Genomic DNA, 18,097 nt, shown 5'->3' on the forward strand with positions numbered 1-18,097 from the left:
AGGCTGGGAAGACTCACAAAGACATTTCAGCCTCCTCCTAGCCACAAGTGTAGCTTCCACACCAGCAGCGAGTTTCAAACACGAGGCCTCCATTTTTTAGTTTTAAGGAAGCCTATTAATCTGTCATTTATCACTGGGTCATCAGCTAGTGGTTAAAAGAAATAGCAAAATTAGATTGTGTGAAATTGTATTACTGCTCATAATTTTATTTTGATGAAAAAAACTAAATTGTTATAAATAAGCAAAAATTAGATAAATAACATTTGTTCAGAGCGAGAGCGAATCGGATGTAATATATCAGACTGTTTTGTTTATTAACTATAGAAAGATTGCAGGAAAAAGAGAAATAGGAGAATGCAAAAAATATTATGACTTGTCTTTCTTTTCTTATTGCTTTTGTATTGTATGTTTTGAGCACTAGTAGTGCTCTATTTACAAAGCAACTACCATGAAAACTTACAAAAACTTCACTATTTAGCATATGAATCTTTACTGTATACATGTGGGCAAACATTCCCACTGATTACAACATTCCCCCTTGAATACCCACATATCAATATCAGTTACCTCGTTAAAACATTGCTTGGAAAAACCCAGTAGAAAAAAAACCATAACGAAGGAAAAAAAAGTACAACTTTACTATAATTCTAAGTTAATGATGGAACGAAGTAAGAAGAATAAGAACAAAGAGAAGGAGAGAGAGGAGAGAATATATGGGTATTTTCTCACAGCTATTGGTGACTATTTTGTCACCTATATTTGAATAAATGAGAAAAGAATAAACGCAAGTGAACAAGAGTATGCGCAGAAAAGAAAAATAAGCGTATAAAAATCATTTTCTTCATTTTTTAATTTGTTTTTAAGAAATCATATATTTTCCAGAAAAAGAAAAAAAGAATGCAAAGTAATTGAAGGGTATATCGGTCAAAGAACAAATTCAAATATCCCCTGCCAACGTTCAGAAGCGTGAGTCCAGCGAGGCCAAACACGCCTCCGAGCTTGTTGGCGCCATCCAACCGCTCTCTCTCTCTTCTGCCACCCATTTCCAAACATTTCCACCCAAAAAATCCCAAAACTTCGCAATTCTCAGCCCAAATTTCGAGTCTCCACCCGTAATCTCACCACCAACCACCGTCGCCGTCACGGAATCCGAAAAGCTTTCGTCTTTCTGACTAGAAAGGCCGTTCGTTCGTGATCCCTTAACCTGTAACTTCCGCTGTGTCAAAATTAATTCATAAAAATGGCGAATTTTCAAGATATTATGATGTCAGCAGCCATCAACATTCTGTCTGCATTCGGATTTCTGGTGGCGTTTGGTCTGCTGCGGCTGCAGCCGTTCAACGACAGAGTCTACTTTCCGAAATGGTACCTCAAGGGGATGAGGGGAAGCCCCACGAGCTCCGGCGCCACCGTTAGGAAATTCGTCAATCTGGACGCCAAAACCTACTTCAAGTTCCTCAATTGGATGCCTGCCGCGCTGCGGATGCCCGAACCGGAGCTCATTGATCACGCCGGCCTTGATTCCGCCGCTTACATTCGGATTTATGTGCTCGGGTAGCCAACTTCCTTCATGCTTTTGCAAATTTAAATTTTTTGAGCTAATTACGATATACGTCTTTGAGATTTGGGGTCACTTTCAAAGAGGGACCCAAAATGTCAATTTTGTAGGGTTACTAAAGTATTAACGATTCAAATCATTTTTGTGTCTGACCGAAATTGAACGAGACAAAAAGAGTTGGTATGAGGCACCTGTGTATGTAGACGTGCATGGAGGCCTAGATGGTTAGATACGACGCCGTTCTAATTACTCAACAGTTTAATACTTTAAGGTCGTAATGTGAGAAATTGTACGGAGGGGAAGATGTCTAGACACAAGAGGTTTGAATTGTTAACAGTTCAAATATTTAGAGCTCGTTTGAATGTGTGTTTTGAAATGACTGAAAGCGTTTTTGGTGAAAATATTTTTAGAATCAATCATTAATAAATATGCAAGTAAATCGTGAAAAAGTACTTAAAATGCTTCTTGAAAGAAGCGCATAACTGGTGATTCTTGCAAAAAGCACTTAAAGTGCTTTTGAAACCCAAATTTTTTTTTCTAAAAGCGCTTTCATTCATTTTAAAAGCACATCCAAACGAGCTCTTAGTAATGTAAGGAAACTGCAATGGCATATCCCTTGAAATTGACCTCGAACCTAAGGTGTATTTTGCAATTAGCTCTCTTTAGTTCGTTGTATGTCACAGAATTACCGAATCCCATTTGAAATTCAATGTGTCGTGAGAGGAAAATCGCCTATTATTTTGAAGTTAGACCTCTTCCAACTGTTAAGAGAGGTACCGCTAGAGTAAGAGCTAGTTTGTTCAGAACACATCGTGTTAAAACACTCGGAGTGCACATAACATGTTACATGTTTTCGAAACTCTTGCTGATTAACTCAGTAAATGACTTAATGATACTCATTTCACACAGCTTGAAGATATTCGTCCCCATAACCGCGCTTGCGCTTGGTGTTTTGGTGCCTGTCAATTATATGAGCAATACGCTGGAAAGGAGCCGTGAAGTAGTATTCAGCGACATTGATAAACTCTCAATATCCAATATTCCTTCTGGATCTCCCAAGTAAGTTTTTCATCTCCATTTCCATTTCCCCATGTTTTCTTCTTCTTTGTGAGAGGTACCCTACAGACGTCGTGGTCTCAGACCCAAGTTTTTTTCGTATCGTAGACAGGAGTGACAAGAGATGATCTTAATACTTAGTGCTACCATAGTTTTTCTGCCCTCAAAAGTTCATTACTTTTATACAATCCAAATCTGAGTTCTCTTTTGTTTTCGGTCTTATAGGTTTTTCGCACATCTCGTGATGTCTTATGTATTTACCTTTTGGACATGCTTTGTTTTATACCATGAGTACAAGACAGTGGCTACTAAACGGCTTCAATTTTTAGCATCTGAAAAGCGTCGTCCTGATCAGTTCACGGTGAGGCATCCCCATGGTGGTCTGTTTAGTTTTTTCAGTTATCTGTTTTTATACTTTGAGGCATCTGTTTACTCATAGCTGGGTTAGTTTTTTAGTTTGCAATTGTTTACGTTAACTCTACGTCCCTAACAGGTTCTTGTGAGGAATGTACCCCCAGATCCTGATGAATCAGTCAGTGAGCATATCGAACATTTCTTCTGTGTAAACCATCCCGGTCACTATCTTACACATCAAGTAAGCAAGTTGCTGAACTTGGTTAGTTTTACTAGTTTGATCTGCGAAGGAATCAGCATATATATACTACTGAAAAACAAATTTAAAGAACATATATTAAACTATAAACCGACATTGAAATCAATTGTGTTACTTTAAATGCTTGTAGGTTGTATACAATGCAAATAAACTTGCACAGGTGGTCGACAAGAAGAAGAGTACGAAAAATTGGCTTGTGTACTACCAAAACAAGTTTGAGAGAAATCCCAAGGCAAAGCCTACTACAAAGGTTTCTTTCTTTGCTTAACTTGATTTTTATGTTCTTGTGAGAGTCATTTGTTAATGTTTTGATTCCGTTGAGTTCGTCATCTCATATCCCATTAGACAGGTTTCTTGGGCCTATGGGGAGATAGAGTCGACGCGATTGATTACTACAATGATACGATCAAGAAATTGGTCGAAGAAGTGAGTATTTTTAAGGAGCATGTTTTCTTTCTTGTCACACAATGATATGTTGGACAGTCTGTGTTTGTTTCGTTCGTGCGTTCTAGATGCATAATAATGTAGATTTCATGCAGGAAAAGCAAGAACGAGAAAAGGTTATAAGTGATCCTGATGCCATAATGCCTGCAGCATTTGTTTCATTCAAAACGCGATGGGGAGCAGCTGTGTGTGCTCAAACTCAGCAGTCACGTAATCCTACCATCTGGTTGACGGAGTGGGCTCCTGAGCCACGCGACATCTATTGGAATAACCTTGCAATTCCATACGTTGAACTCAACGTGCGAAAATTGCTCATGGGTGTTGCCTTTTTCTTCCTTACTTTCTTCTTCATGATTCCAATTGCGTTCGTCCAATCTTTAGCTAACATCGAGGGGATTCAGAAGGCCCTTCCTTTCTTGAAGCCACTTCTTCAGATGTGTGTCCCTGTTTCATTCTATTAGTATTGATTTCTTGTATGTGGTTTTAACTAATACAAAAAAGGTTTTAAATCCTATCCCTTCTTTTCGTTTGTTTTTCTCTTGCAGAAGTTCTGTCAAGTCTGTTGTCCAAGGGTTTCTTCCGGGAATTGCATTGAAGATATTTCTCGCTATACTTCCCATGATTCTTATGCTTATGTCAAAGATTGAGGGCTTAACATCACTCTCACATCTGGATAGGAGATCTGCAGCGAAGTATCATTTGTTCATACTTATCAATGTGTTCCTAGGAAGCATTGTTACTGGAACGGCACTTCAGCAGCTTGAGAAACTTATGAACGAGCCCTCAACCGAGTAATGTCATAATTTTCCACAACTTAGTAGTAATGTTGGCATTGGCATTTGTGTGTACAGACTTGAAATTTTCAAACTTTCTTAATCAATGATGGGATAATATGACAGGAAATGTACGATTGCTTTTGCAGGTTCACAAAAACTGTTGGGAGGTCCATCCCAATGAAAGGTACATTCTTCATCACTTATGTCATGGTTGATGGTTGGAGTGGAATCGCTGCAGAAATCCTCAGATTGGTGCCGTTAATTTTGTTTCACCTCAAGAACACATTTCTGGTTAAGACAGAACAAGATCGGGAGCAGGCAACTGATCCCGGTTCCTTGAATTTCGCTACAAACGAACCTAGGACACAATTATATTTTCTGCTGGGTCTTGTTTATTCTGTTGTCACACCTATACTACTTCCTTTCATTCTCATATTCTTCGCTTTCGCCTACGTGGTTTATCGTCATCAGGTATGCTATCTAATACCAGCATTATGCCATTAGTAAATGCAGATTAGCTCATTGTTAGGTGGCTCTAATGGTTCCTTTTTGCTGCCAGATTATTAATGTCTATGACCAGAAATATGAGAGTGGCGCGGCCTTCTGGCCACAGGTGCATCTTCGTGTAATTATCGGTCTAATCATAGCACAAGTTCTACTAATGGGGTTGTTTAGCACATTAGGCGTTGCGAAATCAACGTTCATTCTCATCCCGCAACCTATTTTGACACTCTGGTTCCATAGAGTCTGCAAGGGGCGATTCGAATCAGCATTCCTAAAATTCCCACTACAGGTAATTAGGTTGAAGTTCCCGGTACAAAGTTTTGTTAGTTATGTATAGAATGCCATTACCATAACGGCACATTTCTTGAGTTCTCATGCGTTTACTAACACACACGGAGTCATAAAAATGTGCGGCTCTCGCATTCTGAATGCCGTTACTATACCGTATTCTTAGCAATACCATATTCTCAATGTGCTTGGTTTGGCAACAAACAGGAGGCAATGGTGAAGGATACGGTCGAGCGTGCAACGGAACCAAACCTGAATCTGTTGAACTATCTGAAGGACGCTTACGTGCATCCCGTTTTCAAGGGAGGGCAGATGCAGAATCACGAAGTAGACGTTGACGAGGAGGAGAGCAGTCCTCTTGTTGTTACAAAGAGAACGTCTCAAATGGGAAGTAAACACGAGTCCGATGCCGGTCCTGAAATTCGCAGTTAGTTTTTCTTTCCGGCAGACACATCTTTTAGGTTCAAAGCCCTTCCCTCTTGTAAATGCACGAGGATCATGGATTTTATAGTGTTCATTCTGTGGATAATAGGGGGAGATGCAGACATATTAGAAAGTCAATGTAGCAATGGAGCCTAATCTGTATGTTTAAACATGATTATTTTTTATTTACCAGCAATTCACCGTGTGATATGGAAGAAATTCTTAAGTGTAACCGAGCATATACATAAAAGTTTCAATTCACATTAAATTATTATTGTGGTTAACATTTGCTTTCATAATTACTCATTAAACTAATCGGGCTTGCTGGTTTAGTACCTATTCTTGGACTCTAGTTTGAGACCCCATAATTTTTCTTCTGATAATATTATATTCGAGAGAGTAGCCGTTTTAGAATTTTCTTTTCTCATACAGGCGACCAGATGGGGTGAGATCTGTGCTTTAAATATAATTATCGTTAAAACTATTGATATACAAATTTGTGAAAATATTGACTATACAGGGTGTTGCTCGGGTGGGATGGAAATAAGATAATGAACACTCATTTTTTTATAATCAATAAAATTTGTAAGACAAGTTGTGTGACACGTCAACACAAAACAGAATTTTTGACAAAATTGTGACATAATGACCATAGTAATTTGACTACATTCATCGATGTTCAATTACGGGAACTATCGAGTCGTTCAATTTATGGACCATTTGTGATTAAAACCCCTTAAAAATATTATTAATCATAACAAAGTTTGAAGTTTAGCAAAATCGGACGGTCGAGCATTTTCGTAAGAACAGTTCAAGTCACTCTCACCCATCTCGATCTCGATCATCTTTGCTGCGTTGTGCGGCACATAAAATCCTGACAACTTTTCAGAGAACGAAATCCCAACAACTCTCTGCTTCTCTTTCTCTCTCTCTCTCTCTCTCTCTCCTGCTGTTTCTGCATTAGTCTGATTCTAACTGAGCAGGTCCAATGATGTAAGTTCGTATCTCCCTCTTTGTTGTCACCAAATCTCTCATTTTGTTAATGCTTATGATCTTCTGTCTAGTTGCTTACCTGCTGATGCATTTGATTTTTTTTTTTTTTATCAATTTTAGTTTTTAAACTTGAATTATGAACAACCCATCTGGATTTTTGTTGTTGTTTATACTCGAATTATGAGCAACCCATCTTAGATTTTCTCAGATTTGAAACTGGGTTCAACCAACTCCCATGGATCCTGTTCTTTCTTTGATTTGATGGGTTTATGATGTGTATCTGTGTTGTCATTGCAATTGTATGTTGCAGCATGAAAAATTTGGAAATTATATGCTTCTTTATCGAATGCCGGTGATTGAAGAAGTTTGTTCATGAGATGATGATTTTCTAGGATCCAAATATATTAGGGAGATGTGGAAAATTTGTTTGTTTTTAACGAAAATTAATTTGCTTTCTCTTGAACAGAATGCCTCTGGACATTTGAGTAGGAGACCATCGTGTTTGCGCTCTAGGATGGCAACTCTTCCGCTGTCAATCGCCATGCAGGCCTCCTGTTGTTTGAATTGTGGAACCACTGAATTGTCTAAGCTGACTGCTGCAAATCGTTATAGACACAGGCACAATGGTCTGCGTGGTTCTGTAAAACTGGGTATAGAGAGAAATCTAGTTTTCGGAGAAGTTGTGCAGAACTTCAAGGAAACGCCTCTAAGGGACCGTGACTTGAAAGTGTATGCTACATCCCGAGTTTCTGTTGAGCCAATGGAGCAAAGAGTCTACACCAGTACTGAAACTGAAGAAGCAGGCAAGGTATCAACTTATCGATTTAGAACAGAAACTGGGGATATGGTAAAAGTTTTTGTTAGAATGAAGAATGCCAAATGCATTGTGAATATTGAAGTTTCATCGTTGCACCTGTCTAGTAATGATAGATTACTGGTACTGAGTTGGGGAATTTATAGATCTGATTCATCTAGTTTCATGCCTTCGAATTTCAGAAGTTCGACCCCAGCTGACAGAACCACCACCCTAGAAACTCCATTCACTGAGACTTCTTCCGGCAGGTTTACTCTCGAATTGGAGTTTGAGGCTAAACAAATCCCCTTCTACCTCTCGTTTATTTTGAAAGCCCCCGCAGATGCTGATTCGAGTGACTTGGACATAAGAAGTCATAGGAAGACAAATTTCTGTTTCCCGGTTGGTTTTGGTCGAGGCTATCCCGCTCCATTGGGTCTCTCTTTTTCTAATGATGGTTCCATGAACTTTGCCATCTTTTCAAGAAATGCAGAAAGTGTAGTTTTATGCTTGTATGGTGAGACCACAGCTGAAAAACCTGTGTTGGAGCTCGATCTAGATCCATATGTTAATCGATCAGGTGACATCTGGCATGCGTCATTTGAAAGTGGATGGGATTTTGTGAGCTATGGTTATAGATTTGATGAAGGGAATGTCTTGCTGGATCCATACGCTAAGATCATTTCCAAATCTGTTCCTCATGGGACAGGGTTGAAGTATCTTGGAAGGCTATGTGAGGAACCTGCTTTCAACTGGGCTGGTGACGTTCGACCTGACTTAGCAATGGAAAAACTTGTGGTTTATCGGTTGAACGTGACGCGTTTTACAGAGCATAAGTCTAGTAATCTACCAACTAATATAGCAGGCACTTTTTCGGGTTTGACAGAGAAGTTGGAGCATTTAAAACACCTGGGTGTGAATGCAGTTTTATTAGAGCCTATTTTCCCATTTGACGAGCAAAAGGGTCCATATTTCCCTATCCATTTCTTTTCACCTATGAATTGGTTTGGACCTTCTAGAGGGCCTGTATCAGCTGTCAATTCTATGAAAGACATGGTGAAAAAATTTCATGCCGACGGAATAGAGGTCCTACTGGAAGTTGTTTTCACCCATACCGCTGAGGGCGAAGCTCTGCAAGGAATCGATATCTCATCTTATTATCACACAAACGGGGTTGCGGATTTGAAAGCCAGAAATGCTTTGAATTGTAACTATCCTGTTGTGCAACAAATGGTATTGGATAGTCTTCGATACTGGGTGACTGAGTTTCACGTTGATGGCTTTTGTTTTATAAATGCATCATCTCTGTTGCGAGGGTCTAAAGGTGAATACTTATCTCGCCCACCTTTGGTCGAAGCAATTGCTTTTGATCCGCTACTCTCGAAGACCAAGATCATTGCAGACCGCTGGGATCCTCATGGCTCGGTACCAAAAGAAACTCGCTTTCCTCATTGGAAGAGATGGGCAGAAGTGAATTCGAAATTCTCTAAAGATGTGAGGAAATTTTTGAGGGGTGAGGGCCTTCTTAGTGACCTTGCTACACGGCTCTGTGGGAACGGGGACATCTTCTCGGATGGACGAGGGCCAGCATTCGCTTTCAACTTTATTTCCCGGAATTCCGGACTTCCTCTCGTGGACCTTGTTAGTTTCAGTGGTGTTAAGTTAGCTTCAGAGCTGAGTTGGAATTGCGGGGAAGAAGGGCCTACAGATAAAACCGCTGTACTTGAAAGGCGACTTAAACAAATTCGTAATTTTCTCTTCATCTTGTTTGTTTCACTCGGCGTTCCTGTTCTTAACATGGGAGATGAGTGTGGACAATCTACAGGTGGTTCCCCTGCATACAGTGACAGAAAAGCTTTCGATTGGAACGCACTGGGAACAGGTTTTGCTACTCAAACCACACAATTCATTGCGTTTTTAAGTTCGTTTAGGATAAGGCGGAGCGACCTACTTCAGGAGAGGAACTTCTTGAAAGAAGAAAACATAGACTGGTACGGGAGTGATCAATCTTCTCCAAAATGGGAAGATCCGTCCTGCAAATTCCTTGCCATGAAGCTGAAACCAGACGAAGAGGAAGCGACCGAACCAGGAGATGTTTCTCCCCCTATATGGGGTGACTTGTTTGTTGCCTTCAGTGCAGCAGCTCGTTCAGAGACTGTCATTCTGCCTCCGCCTCCGGAAGGTATGGGATGGTTCCGTTTGGTCGACACGGCTCTTCCATTTCCAGGTTTTTTCTCAACCGACGGCGAGCCAGTTCCGGAACAAATGGCGGGTTTGTTTGCGTACCAAATGAAGTCTCACAGTTGTGCTCTGTTTGAAGCCAGATGCTTGTAGCTTTATTAGTTGATCCATATAATGATTTTGTTGGTAAACTTTTAATAGGATACTTGGACAATAAGACATTGCAGTGCAGTAAAGTAGCACATAAGTCACTGCTGTAAATTCCATGTAAATTTTTGTTTAAAGCAATAAAGTAATTTTTATTGAATAATCTTTGATCTTTTGAATACAACCACCATTGAGCTATATCTCACTAAATAGGGTCGGCTGTATAAATCCTAGAACGCCTTGCGCTCAGTTTTGCACTAAGTCTTCCGTTAGCTCTTAAGTACTTTATATATTTTCTTAGTCTCTTTTCGAGTCTTCCTACTCTTCCTCTACCCATTTTGCCCTAACCCTCCATCTCAGAGTCGCACCTTCTAACAGGAGCATCTGTAGGTCTTCCCTTCATGTGTCCAATCTTTGGTCTTTTGAAGTTAAAGAAAAACCCTTCACTCCTTTAGCAAGGAAAAAGAAAAGGCTACAAAAACTACAAAAAACAAGGAACACAATTTTGCTACCACTGCAAATTAATGGCCAGGTCTAGTATCGATTCTACCAAGCGTATGGCACGCTGCTTTTCCTGCTGCTTCAACCTACTTGCAATGGCTTCAGGATCAAGCCCTTGTGCATTTTGTACCTCAATTTGCTCCGCCCGAATCTCTTGTAGCAATGCATTGACCTCCCTGACAAAGTCTACCCTCAGTAGAGCATCATCAGCTTCAACTGGTAGCCGGAGTTGTCCTTCATGCTGATCGAGAAGAAATATGACCGAATTAAGAAGTCAGAAAGGATAAACTTGACTTATAAATAGTTACAAATCATGACTTCCAACATAAATCTCAATCTGCATATTCCCAACATACCTTATCGATGTCAAATCCTGCTGGAACAAGAATGCTAAAGGGATCCTCCCGGGGGAAAGTTTCAATCATGCGCTTTTTGCATTCCTTCAGCCACCCTTCACCGTCGAAGCCATCATGCATATTCAAAAGATCATTGAGCAGTCTCATGGCAGGAGTAGCCTCCCGTTTCAGAATCTTAACCTTTGGAGAGAAGAGTTGGAATCTAAAGGTCTTCGTCTAAGCCGATCAAAGACAGAATATATGGAGTGCAAGTTCAGTGCAAATGGAGGTCAAAACGAGTTAGGGGTGAGGATCGGAGATCAAGAAATACCAAAGAGCGACCGTTTTCGTTACCTAGGATCTATCTTGCAAAAGAACGGAGAATTAGATGGAGATCTCAACCATAGAATACAAGCGGGATGGATGAAGTGGAAGAGTGCATCTGGCGTGTTGTGTGACCGCCGTATGCCACTGAAGCTCAAGGGAAAATTTTATAGGACGGCAATAAGGCCGGCGATGCTGTATGGCACAGAATGTTGGGCGGTGAAGCATCAACACGTACACAAAATGGGTGTAGCGGAGATGAGAATGCTTCGTTGGATGTGTGGGCACACGAGAAAGGATAAGATTAGGAATGAGGATATCCGGGGTAAAGTAGGAGTAACCGAAATTGAAGGAAAGATGAGAGAAAATCGGTTACGGTGGTTTGGACATGTGCAAAGAAGGCCTACTGACGCTCCGATTAGAAGATGCGACTATGGGACAGAGGTTCAGGGCCGAAGGGGTAGAGGAAGACCTAGGAAAACTTTGGAAGAGACTCTAAGAAAAGACTTAGAGTACTTGGATCTAACGAAGGACATGACACAGGACCGAGCACAATGGCGTTCTAAGATTCATATAGCCGATCCAACTCAGTGACTTGGATTTTCCAAGTCTCCAACCGAGAAGTTTTCCTCACTCAGGAAATTAAGGGAACACTACCTCAACAAAAGAAAATTCAAAGAACTTAGCGAAGAAGGCTTTGGTGTATTTAACACAATACGTTGAAATGAAGGAAAGCTTATTTATTGATATCCCCGATAAGCTACAAATATGTACATATACATAAGTCAAAATAAACAAACAAGAGGGAGCCTTCACAAAGGTTGCTTAGGAGAAGTCTCAGCAGTCGGTAGAGCCCCAGAAAGAGAAGGCACCGGAGGGGGATCATTCGGAGCCTCAGTACTGGACAGAACCCTAGAAGGAGGAGGCATCAGAGGTTGATCATTTGGAGCTTCATTACGCGGTACAGCCCCAGAAGACGAAGGCAATAAATGCCTTTGGAATAAACCCACAAATCTCTGATGATCAAGTAAAACCTGACCATCAGATTCCTTCATCTGGTCAAGCTTCCTCTTCATGTTTGTTGCATAGTCATGTGCGAGCCGGTGCAACTGTTTATTCTCATGCTTGAGCCCTCTAATCTCCTGTTTGAGACTCATCACTTCAGCCGCCAATGATTCAACTTGGCGGGTTCGAGCAAATAGGCGTTGGGCCATATTAGACACAGAACCTGCACACTGAACACTGAGAGCCAGAGAATCCTTAACAGCTAACTCATCAGACCGTTTGGAAAGTAGTCTGTTATCTTTGGGAGTGAGAAAGTTCCTGGCCACCACCGCAGCGGTCATATCATTCTTCATCACGGAATCCCCAACGGTAAGAGGACCAGTAGGGGAGACGAAGGATGGACGCCATATGTTGTCAGGAGAAGGCGGGGCTGCCTCTTCAACAAGGTTCAAGTCAAAACGACGGTCGGAGGGGCCAGACATTTTCAAAGGTGTTGAAGAGAGAAGAGGTCGGACAAATCAAGATCTTAGAAGTGCAAGAATGGAGCTTCTACTGGTGGAGATTCAAGTGTGCTTTGGAACTTAATGCCAGCCCCTATAAAAATCTGCACTCGACGGAGCTTCAGAAATCGAAGAGGCGCCTGCTCAGAAATCGAAGAGGCGTTTGCTTTCTCAAAAGCAAGGCTGCTTAGATACCACGAGGGTCGATCTCAGAAATCGAAGAGGCGTTTGCTTTCTCAAAAGCTGGGCTGCGCAAAGACCACGAAGGCCGATCTCAGAAATCGAAGAGGAGCTTGCTTTCTCAAAAGCTGGGCTACTCAGAGATCACGAGGCCGATCTCAGAAATCGAAGAGGCACCTACTTTTCCAGCCTTGTCAGCACCTGTCACACGCACACTCAGCTTTGCGGAAATTATGGGCATTCGGTCGAAGACTTCTGGTGAAGTAGAAAGCACATGAGTCTTACTGTTCAATCACCCACTTCCCACACGCAACAGTAGCTCATGGGTACCACAGATAACTTTGCCAAAGTTCTCTGCCAAAGTTGAACACGTGAAGCTTGCAGCTCCCACTACATCGCTCTGACCAAGAAGGGTAAAAGAATAGCAAAGAAACAACACTAACAAAGTTTAGACACATAAATTTTGAAGGTCTAGCTACCATATTATTACCCACAAGGGTAAAGGAACAGTACCACTGCTGGATAATTGGAAAGTCCCTGTGTGTCAACCTCTGTGCTTCGTGGCAAGGTAGACTAGCAAACATGCCCAACCTTTAATCACATTCGAGAAAACACTCCCAACAAGATTGCTTGCTCCAAAATCGAAGAGGCACCGTCCTCCGAATCTCGAGAGCCAGACTCCCAACATGACTACTTTCTCAAAAATCGAAGAGGGTAAATGAACAGTACCATTGCTGGATAATTAGAAAGTCCCTGTGTGTCAACCTCTGTGCTTCGTGGCAAGGTAGACTAGCAAACATGCCCAACCTTTACTCACATTCGAGAAAACACTCCCAACAAGATTGCTTGCTCCAAAATCGAAGAGGCACCGCCCTCCGAATCTCGAGAGCCAGACTCCCAACATGATTACTTTCTCAAAAATCGAAGAGACACCGCTCTCCGAATCTCGAGAGCCAGACCCTCAGCATGATTGCTTTCTCAAAAATCGAAGAGGCATCGTTCTCCGAATCTCGAGAGCCAGATCCCCGATAGGATTGCTTGTTCGAAAACCGAAGAGGCAACACTTTCCCAACTTCAAGAGCCAGATCTCCTTGGATAAAGCTGTCTGTAATCTTCACACGCAACATCAGCTTTCCAGATACCACAAACCACTTTTTCAAAGTGCTCTGACAGCGTTAAAACATGTGAAGCTGACAGCTCCCACTACCGTGCTATGACCAAGTAGGGTAAAGGAATAGCATTACTACTTGTTGTTAAGGAGACTCCTATATATGTCGACCTCCATCCCCAACGGACAGGCAAACCTGCAAAAATGCTCAACCCTTCCTCATATCTGAGAGGGCACTCCCAACGAAGCCTTTCGAAATATTCAGCTTTCTTTCCCCCCGATAATCCCTCTGCAAACAAGCTATACTAGAGCAAGAATATCTCATATCATCAGGGTTAAAAGCAAGAGTATCCCATATCATGCTTTTTCCCTGTCTTTTCCTTTGACCTTGTTCTTACCTGCAAGACAAGGAGAAAGAGAGCAATCAGTCAGTACTTGGAATTAAGCTTCCAGCCAGGAACTGACTGCCTGGAACCCCTTACCTGATTACTTACCTGACATTGCTCTCGAGTACTCATCTTCAACATCTTATGCTTCCAGGGAAGATACCGCATCTGCCTGAGGAACAGATAGGGCAAGGGAGAAGGATACAAGGAAGCATGTGGAGATAAGCGTAACAGCACACGTGCCGATACATCCATTACTCTGTCAAAGCAAAAGTATCCCATATCAGCAGGGTCGAACGTACTCTAGATTTGATGGACTTGTTTTGACCCTCAAATTCTTCAGTCGGCCTTATACTCTGGAGGAAACCAGAAAACCCTCCAGCTCAGTTCAAGAATAAGCCTGTGGAAAGTTACTTCTTCAAAAGCAAAAGTATCCCATATCATCTCTTCTCATTTTCTTCTCTTTATCCTTCATGCTGCCTGCAAGATAGGGAGACTGTGAACAATCAGCCAGAGCTATGATTGCTTACCTTGTCTGTCACCTCTTTCAGCAGATCCCCTAGCTCGGCGACTTGGGGGACTCCTACTACATGGTTTGTATCGCGCTTGACCAAGCCTGAAACTACAAGTAAGCTTCAAGTGAAATTGATACATTACCTTGTGCATCTCCACCAGTTAAAGATACCACCCCTGGATGGAGGAAGAGTACTTCCAGAGAAGATGCCCCATCTACCTATGAGACAGATAAGGCACGTCAAGACGATACCACACTCCGATACTTAAGTTTCGTAATTACGAGATCATTCTCCCACAATATTTCCTAATGTCTTTTGTACTAAATCATTCACTTGTACTCACTAAAGGAGAGCTTGAACCTATGTACTTGTGTAAACCCTTCACAATTAATGAGAACTCCTCTATTCCGTGGACGTAGCCAATCTGGGTGAACCACGTATATCTTGTGTTCGCTTTCCTATCTCTATCCATTTATATACTTATCCATACTAATGACCGGAGCAATCTAGCGAAGATCACAAAAAGCGACCGTTTTCGCTACCTAAGATCTATCGTGCAAGAGAACGGAGAATTAGATGGAGATCTCAACCATAGAATACAAGCTGGATGGATGAAGTGTAAGAGTGCATCCGGCGTGTTGTGTGACCGTCATAGGTCACTGAAGCTCAAAGGAAAATTTTATAGGACGGCAATAAGGCCAGCAATGTTGTATGGCACAGAATATTGGGCGGTGAAGCATCAACACGTACAAAAAATGGGTGTGGCGGAGATGAGGATGCTTCGTGGGATGTGTGGGCACACGAGAAAGGATAAGATTGGGAATGAGGATATCCGAGGTAAAGTAGGAGTAGCCGAAATTGAAGGAAAGATGAGAGAAAATCGGTTCCGGTGATTTGGACATGTGCAAAGAAGGCCTACTGACGCTTCGGTTCGAAGATGTCACTACTGGACAGAGGTTCAGGGCCGAAGGGGTAGAGGAAGACCTAGGAAAACTTTGAAAGAGACTCTAAGAAAAGACCTAGAGTACTTGGATCTAACGGAGGACATGACACAAAACCGAGCGCAATGGCGTTCTAGGATTCATATAGCCGACCCCACTTAGTGGGAAAAGGCTTTGTTGTTGTTGTTGTTGTTGTTGTTGTATTTAGGGGGTATCAAGGCTAATCTAAACTAATTTTGTAAGATATTCTCATATGAAACCATTGAGTAATAGCAAAAGCTTAAATTCTCCCACCGGTTATGAAATCAAAGTATAAATAGGTTGACAGCGGGTTCCAAAATGCTAAAATGAACAATTTCATGGCTAGAACTTAGAATAGGATGAGAGCAGCTCGTACCTCGACCCTTCTGTATAGCAAATCAAGACTTCTAATAACATCCTTTTCATCGTGTAAAAAGGTCATAAATACCCAAAACCAATAAGCTGGAGAGAGAGAGAGAGAGAGAGTGACGACGAAAATGTGATAGGTTATGTATAACATTAGACTGATCCAATCAACTTAATAGGTTGAGTTTGTTGATCTGGAGCAATCAGTAACCGCGGCCAGTTTGTAGATGGCAGCTACTGACTTTCTGGTTGCAAAACTTCATTTCTATATCTCTAAATCAGTTTCCTTAACAATCATTTTTTACCAATCTAAATCAGTTTCTTTAGGAAATTGTTATAGTCTCATCAACTCACATCACGTCGAGCGAGGTCAAGGCGATTCCATATGACCATCAAAACAAGTTCAGTCAGTTCCCCTTTCTCAGCAGCTTCCTCAATTTTCTGCATATAAATCATGAACCTCAATTAAGTACAAGTACAAAAACAAAATGCAATAAAGCAAACATAAGAAACTGAAGGCAAGCCATCACAGGTGAAAACTGAATGTCTTCCTAAAGACTAAGACCAATTTTAGCACAACGGGTTTTCTGATATCACCTCTTCCACTTCTTCAGCAGCTCTGATAAAGCTCGAAATCAGCTTCCGAGCATTTCGGACATCTTCTTCGGGATAATCCTTCAATCTCATGCCAATCTCCCTATACTCTTCAACCTTTCTTTCCTCCTCTTCGTCCTCCTCTTGACGCCTTCGATGCAGCTCCCTTGTTTTCTCCCTTTGCTGAGCTTGCCATTCCTAATTCAGAAAAAAAAAAAAAAAAAAGCTTACTTCCACTTCCAACATGAGTAAAATACAAAACTTTACGCATATAATTACAGAAAAACTTGAAATTTGAGTACCCATTTGGACAATTAAAGAACAAATTAAAGGAAAAAGGACACTCACATCGTCGTAGTACTCTTTGGGAAGACCTTCAAGTACTGGTTCTTCCTTTTTCATGCTCTTCCTCAAAACTGCCACCAAAAACCCAGAAAAAAGCATACAAATTCAGAAAATAACAAGTTCAACACTGCCATAAAAAACCCAGAAAAAAGCATCAAAATTCAGAGAGAAAATGTTCAAAGCTCCAACAAAAAACCCAGAAAGCATACAAACTTATTAGAAATAAAATTCAAATTTGAAAAATCAAGTGACGTGAGAGTGCTGAAAGGTTGTGCTATGCACCTGAAACATGTTTTGGCTTCAACCAAGAGGGCCAGAGCCTTGCATGCGAGGAAGATGACGATGGCGTCTGTGAGAGTGGCAGCGCCGTGCACGTTAGCGGGAACCCCCTCGCTTCCATTTTCTCTTGTTTTCACTTGCTGAGTGTTTAACTGGGCGAGACAGCGAATCGTCGTGTATTTACGATTATTGTTTATGTTTAATTTAAATAAAAATATTTAAAATAATTTATAATAATAAATTGATAGAATTGACAGATATCTGAAATCTTCGCAAAAAGAATTTGACGAAGATCTTAATTCGTGTTTACCAACTTTATGTTGGAAGCTCACGACAGGGGAGGATTTGAGATAATATTAAAAATAGGCAGTGAGATTTCAATTTTCCCACAGTAATTTTTAAGGTTTTGAAATTTTATCAATTTACGGATTTTAAATATTTAAATGTTTGTTAAATTGATAAGTTTTTAAGTCAATTTGATGCAAATGTGATTTACATGTTACTGTAATTACCGATTTCATGATTATCGTGTCATCGGTTTGATGAGTATTGAAATAATTCATTAGACATGAGGTGTAAATTTATACAATTTCAAAACCTTAGGGGTAACGTGAGATATTTAAAATCTCATGGTCCGTTTTGAAAATTACCCCAACCATGAAGGGTGTGAAATGTATTACCTTTTTTTTTTTTCCATTTTTTTATGGGATGTGCTATTCACACACTTCTTTTTACTTCTCACACACCTTTTGTTAATTTTTGCACTTTGATCTTCTTTAATTCAATTGACCCGACGGCCGCAAATTAAAAGGGTGTGTATGAAGTAAAAAGGGATGTGTGTATAGCATACCCTTTTTTATAAGATAAAAAAAGTGATTAGTTATTTTTGCTACTAATCAATCGTCTATTTGGTTTAGTAAT

At 41.0% G+C, this 18,097-nt stretch overlaps 4 protein-coding genes across 5 annotated transcripts; 3 read left to right on the top strand and 1 right to left on the bottom strand.

Moving 5' to 3' along the window:
- Nucleotides 1-965: 965 nt before the first annotated feature.
- LOC126589616 (CSC1-like protein At4g02900) lies at nt 966-5,881 on the top strand. Its single transcript, XM_050254965.1, has 11 exons — nt 966-1,554; nt 2,468-2,617; nt 2,840-2,975; nt 3,108-3,209; nt 3,358-3,477; nt 3,573-3,653; nt 3,767-4,107; nt 4,217-4,462; nt 4,594-4,918; nt 5,007-5,240; nt 5,447-5,881. The coding sequence occupies exons 1-11, from the start codon at nt 1,241-1,243 to the stop codon at nt 5,669-5,671; spliced, it is 2,274 nt and encodes a 757-aa protein (XP_050110922.1). The 5' UTR covers nt 966-1,240; the 3' UTR covers nt 5,672-5,881.
- A 621-nt stretch (nt 5,882-6,502) lies between these two features.
- Nucleotides 6,503-9,939, top strand: LOC126589614 (isoamylase 2, chloroplastic-like). The gene is made up of 2 exons (XM_050254964.1): nt 6,503-6,655; nt 7,122-9,939. Exon 2 carries the CDS (start codon nt 7,170-7,172, stop codon nt 9,780-9,782), a length of 2,613 nt encoding a protein of 870 aa, XP_050110921.1. The 5' UTR covers nt 6,503-6,655; nt 7,122-7,169; the 3' UTR covers nt 9,783-9,939.
- Nucleotides 9,902-17,356, bottom strand: LOC126589617 (protein PALE CRESS, chloroplastic-like). 2 transcript variants are annotated; one of them, XM_050254966.1, is made up of 7 exons: nt 17,180-17,356; nt 16,901-16,968; nt 16,556-16,750; nt 16,312-16,399; nt 15,969-16,018; nt 10,634-10,813; nt 9,902-10,518 (listed from the first exon to the last, which is right to left on the bottom strand). In XM_050254966.1, the coding sequence occupies exons 1-7, from the start codon at nt 17,295-17,297 to the stop codon at nt 10,285-10,287; spliced, it is 933 nt and encodes a 310-aa protein (XP_050110923.1). In that variant the 5' UTR covers nt 17,298-17,356; the 3' UTR covers nt 9,902-10,284. The 2 variants fall into 2 exon arrangements, with proteins under 2 accessions (XP_050110923.1, XP_050110924.1); XM_050254967.1 differs by lacking the exon at nt 15,969-16,018 and having other exon boundaries at nt 16,313-16,399.
- LOC126589618 (uncharacterized) lies at nt 10,813-15,774 on the top strand. Its single transcript, XM_050254969.1, has 2 exons — nt 10,813-11,380; nt 15,587-15,774. Exons 1-2 carry the CDS (start codon nt 10,874-10,876, stop codon nt 15,731-15,733), a joined length of 654 nt encoding a protein of 217 aa, XP_050110926.1. The 5' UTR covers nt 10,813-10,873; the 3' UTR covers nt 15,734-15,774.
- Nucleotides 17,357-18,097: the final 741 nt, after the last annotated feature.

The sequence above is a fragment of the Malus sylvestris genome, chromosome 11 (assembly GCF_916048215.2).
Source record: "Malus sylvestris chromosome 11, drMalSylv7.2, whole genome shotgun sequence".
In the NCBI taxonomy this organism is placed as follows: Eukaryota; Viridiplantae; Streptophyta; class Magnoliopsida; order Rosales; family Rosaceae; genus Malus; species Malus sylvestris.

What these genes read in the sequence shown, in the direction of transcription:
- LOC126589616 (XM_050254965.1), top strand. Translation starts at nt 1,241, where the DNA reads ATGGCGAATTTTCAAGATATTATGATGTCAGCAGCCATCAACATTCTG. An exon ending in ATTCCTTCTGGATCTCCCAA is followed by an intron (nt 2,618 to 2,839) that starts GTAAGTTTTTCA and finishes TCGGTCTTATAG; the next exon opens with GTTTTTCGCACATCTCGTGA. An exon ending in GTCGTCCTGATCAGTTCACG is followed by an intron (nt 2,976 to 3,107) that starts GTGAGGCATCCC and finishes CGTCCCTAACAG; the next exon opens with GTTCTTGTGAGGAATGTACC.
- LOC126589614 (XM_050254964.1), top strand. Translation starts at nt 7,170, where the DNA reads ATGGCAACTCTTCCGCTGTCAATCGCCATGCAGGCCTCCTGTTGTTTG.
- LOC126589618 (XM_050254969.1), top strand. Translation starts at nt 10,874, where the DNA reads ATGGAGTGCAAGTTCAGTGCAAATGGAGGTCAAAACGAGTTAGGGGTG. An exon ending in GATGCGACTATGGGACAGAG is followed by an intron (nt 11,381 to 15,586) that starts GTTCAGGGCCGA and finishes TACTGGACAGAG; the next exon opens with GTTCAGGGCCGAAGGGGTAG.
- LOC126589617 (XM_050254966.1), bottom strand. Translation starts at nt 17,297, where the DNA reads ATGGAAGCGAGGGGGTTCCCGCTAACGTGCACGGCGCTGCCACTCTCA. An exon ending in GAAGCCAAAACATGTTTCAG is followed by an intron (nt 16,969 to 17,179) that starts GTGCATAGCACA and finishes TTTTGGTGGCAG; the next exon opens with TTTTGAGGAAGAGCATGAAA. An exon ending in TGCTATACAGAAGGGTCGAG is followed by an intron (nt 10,814 to 15,968) that starts GTACGAGCTGCT and finishes TTCTCTCCAAAG; the next exon opens with GTTAAGATTCTGAAACGGGA.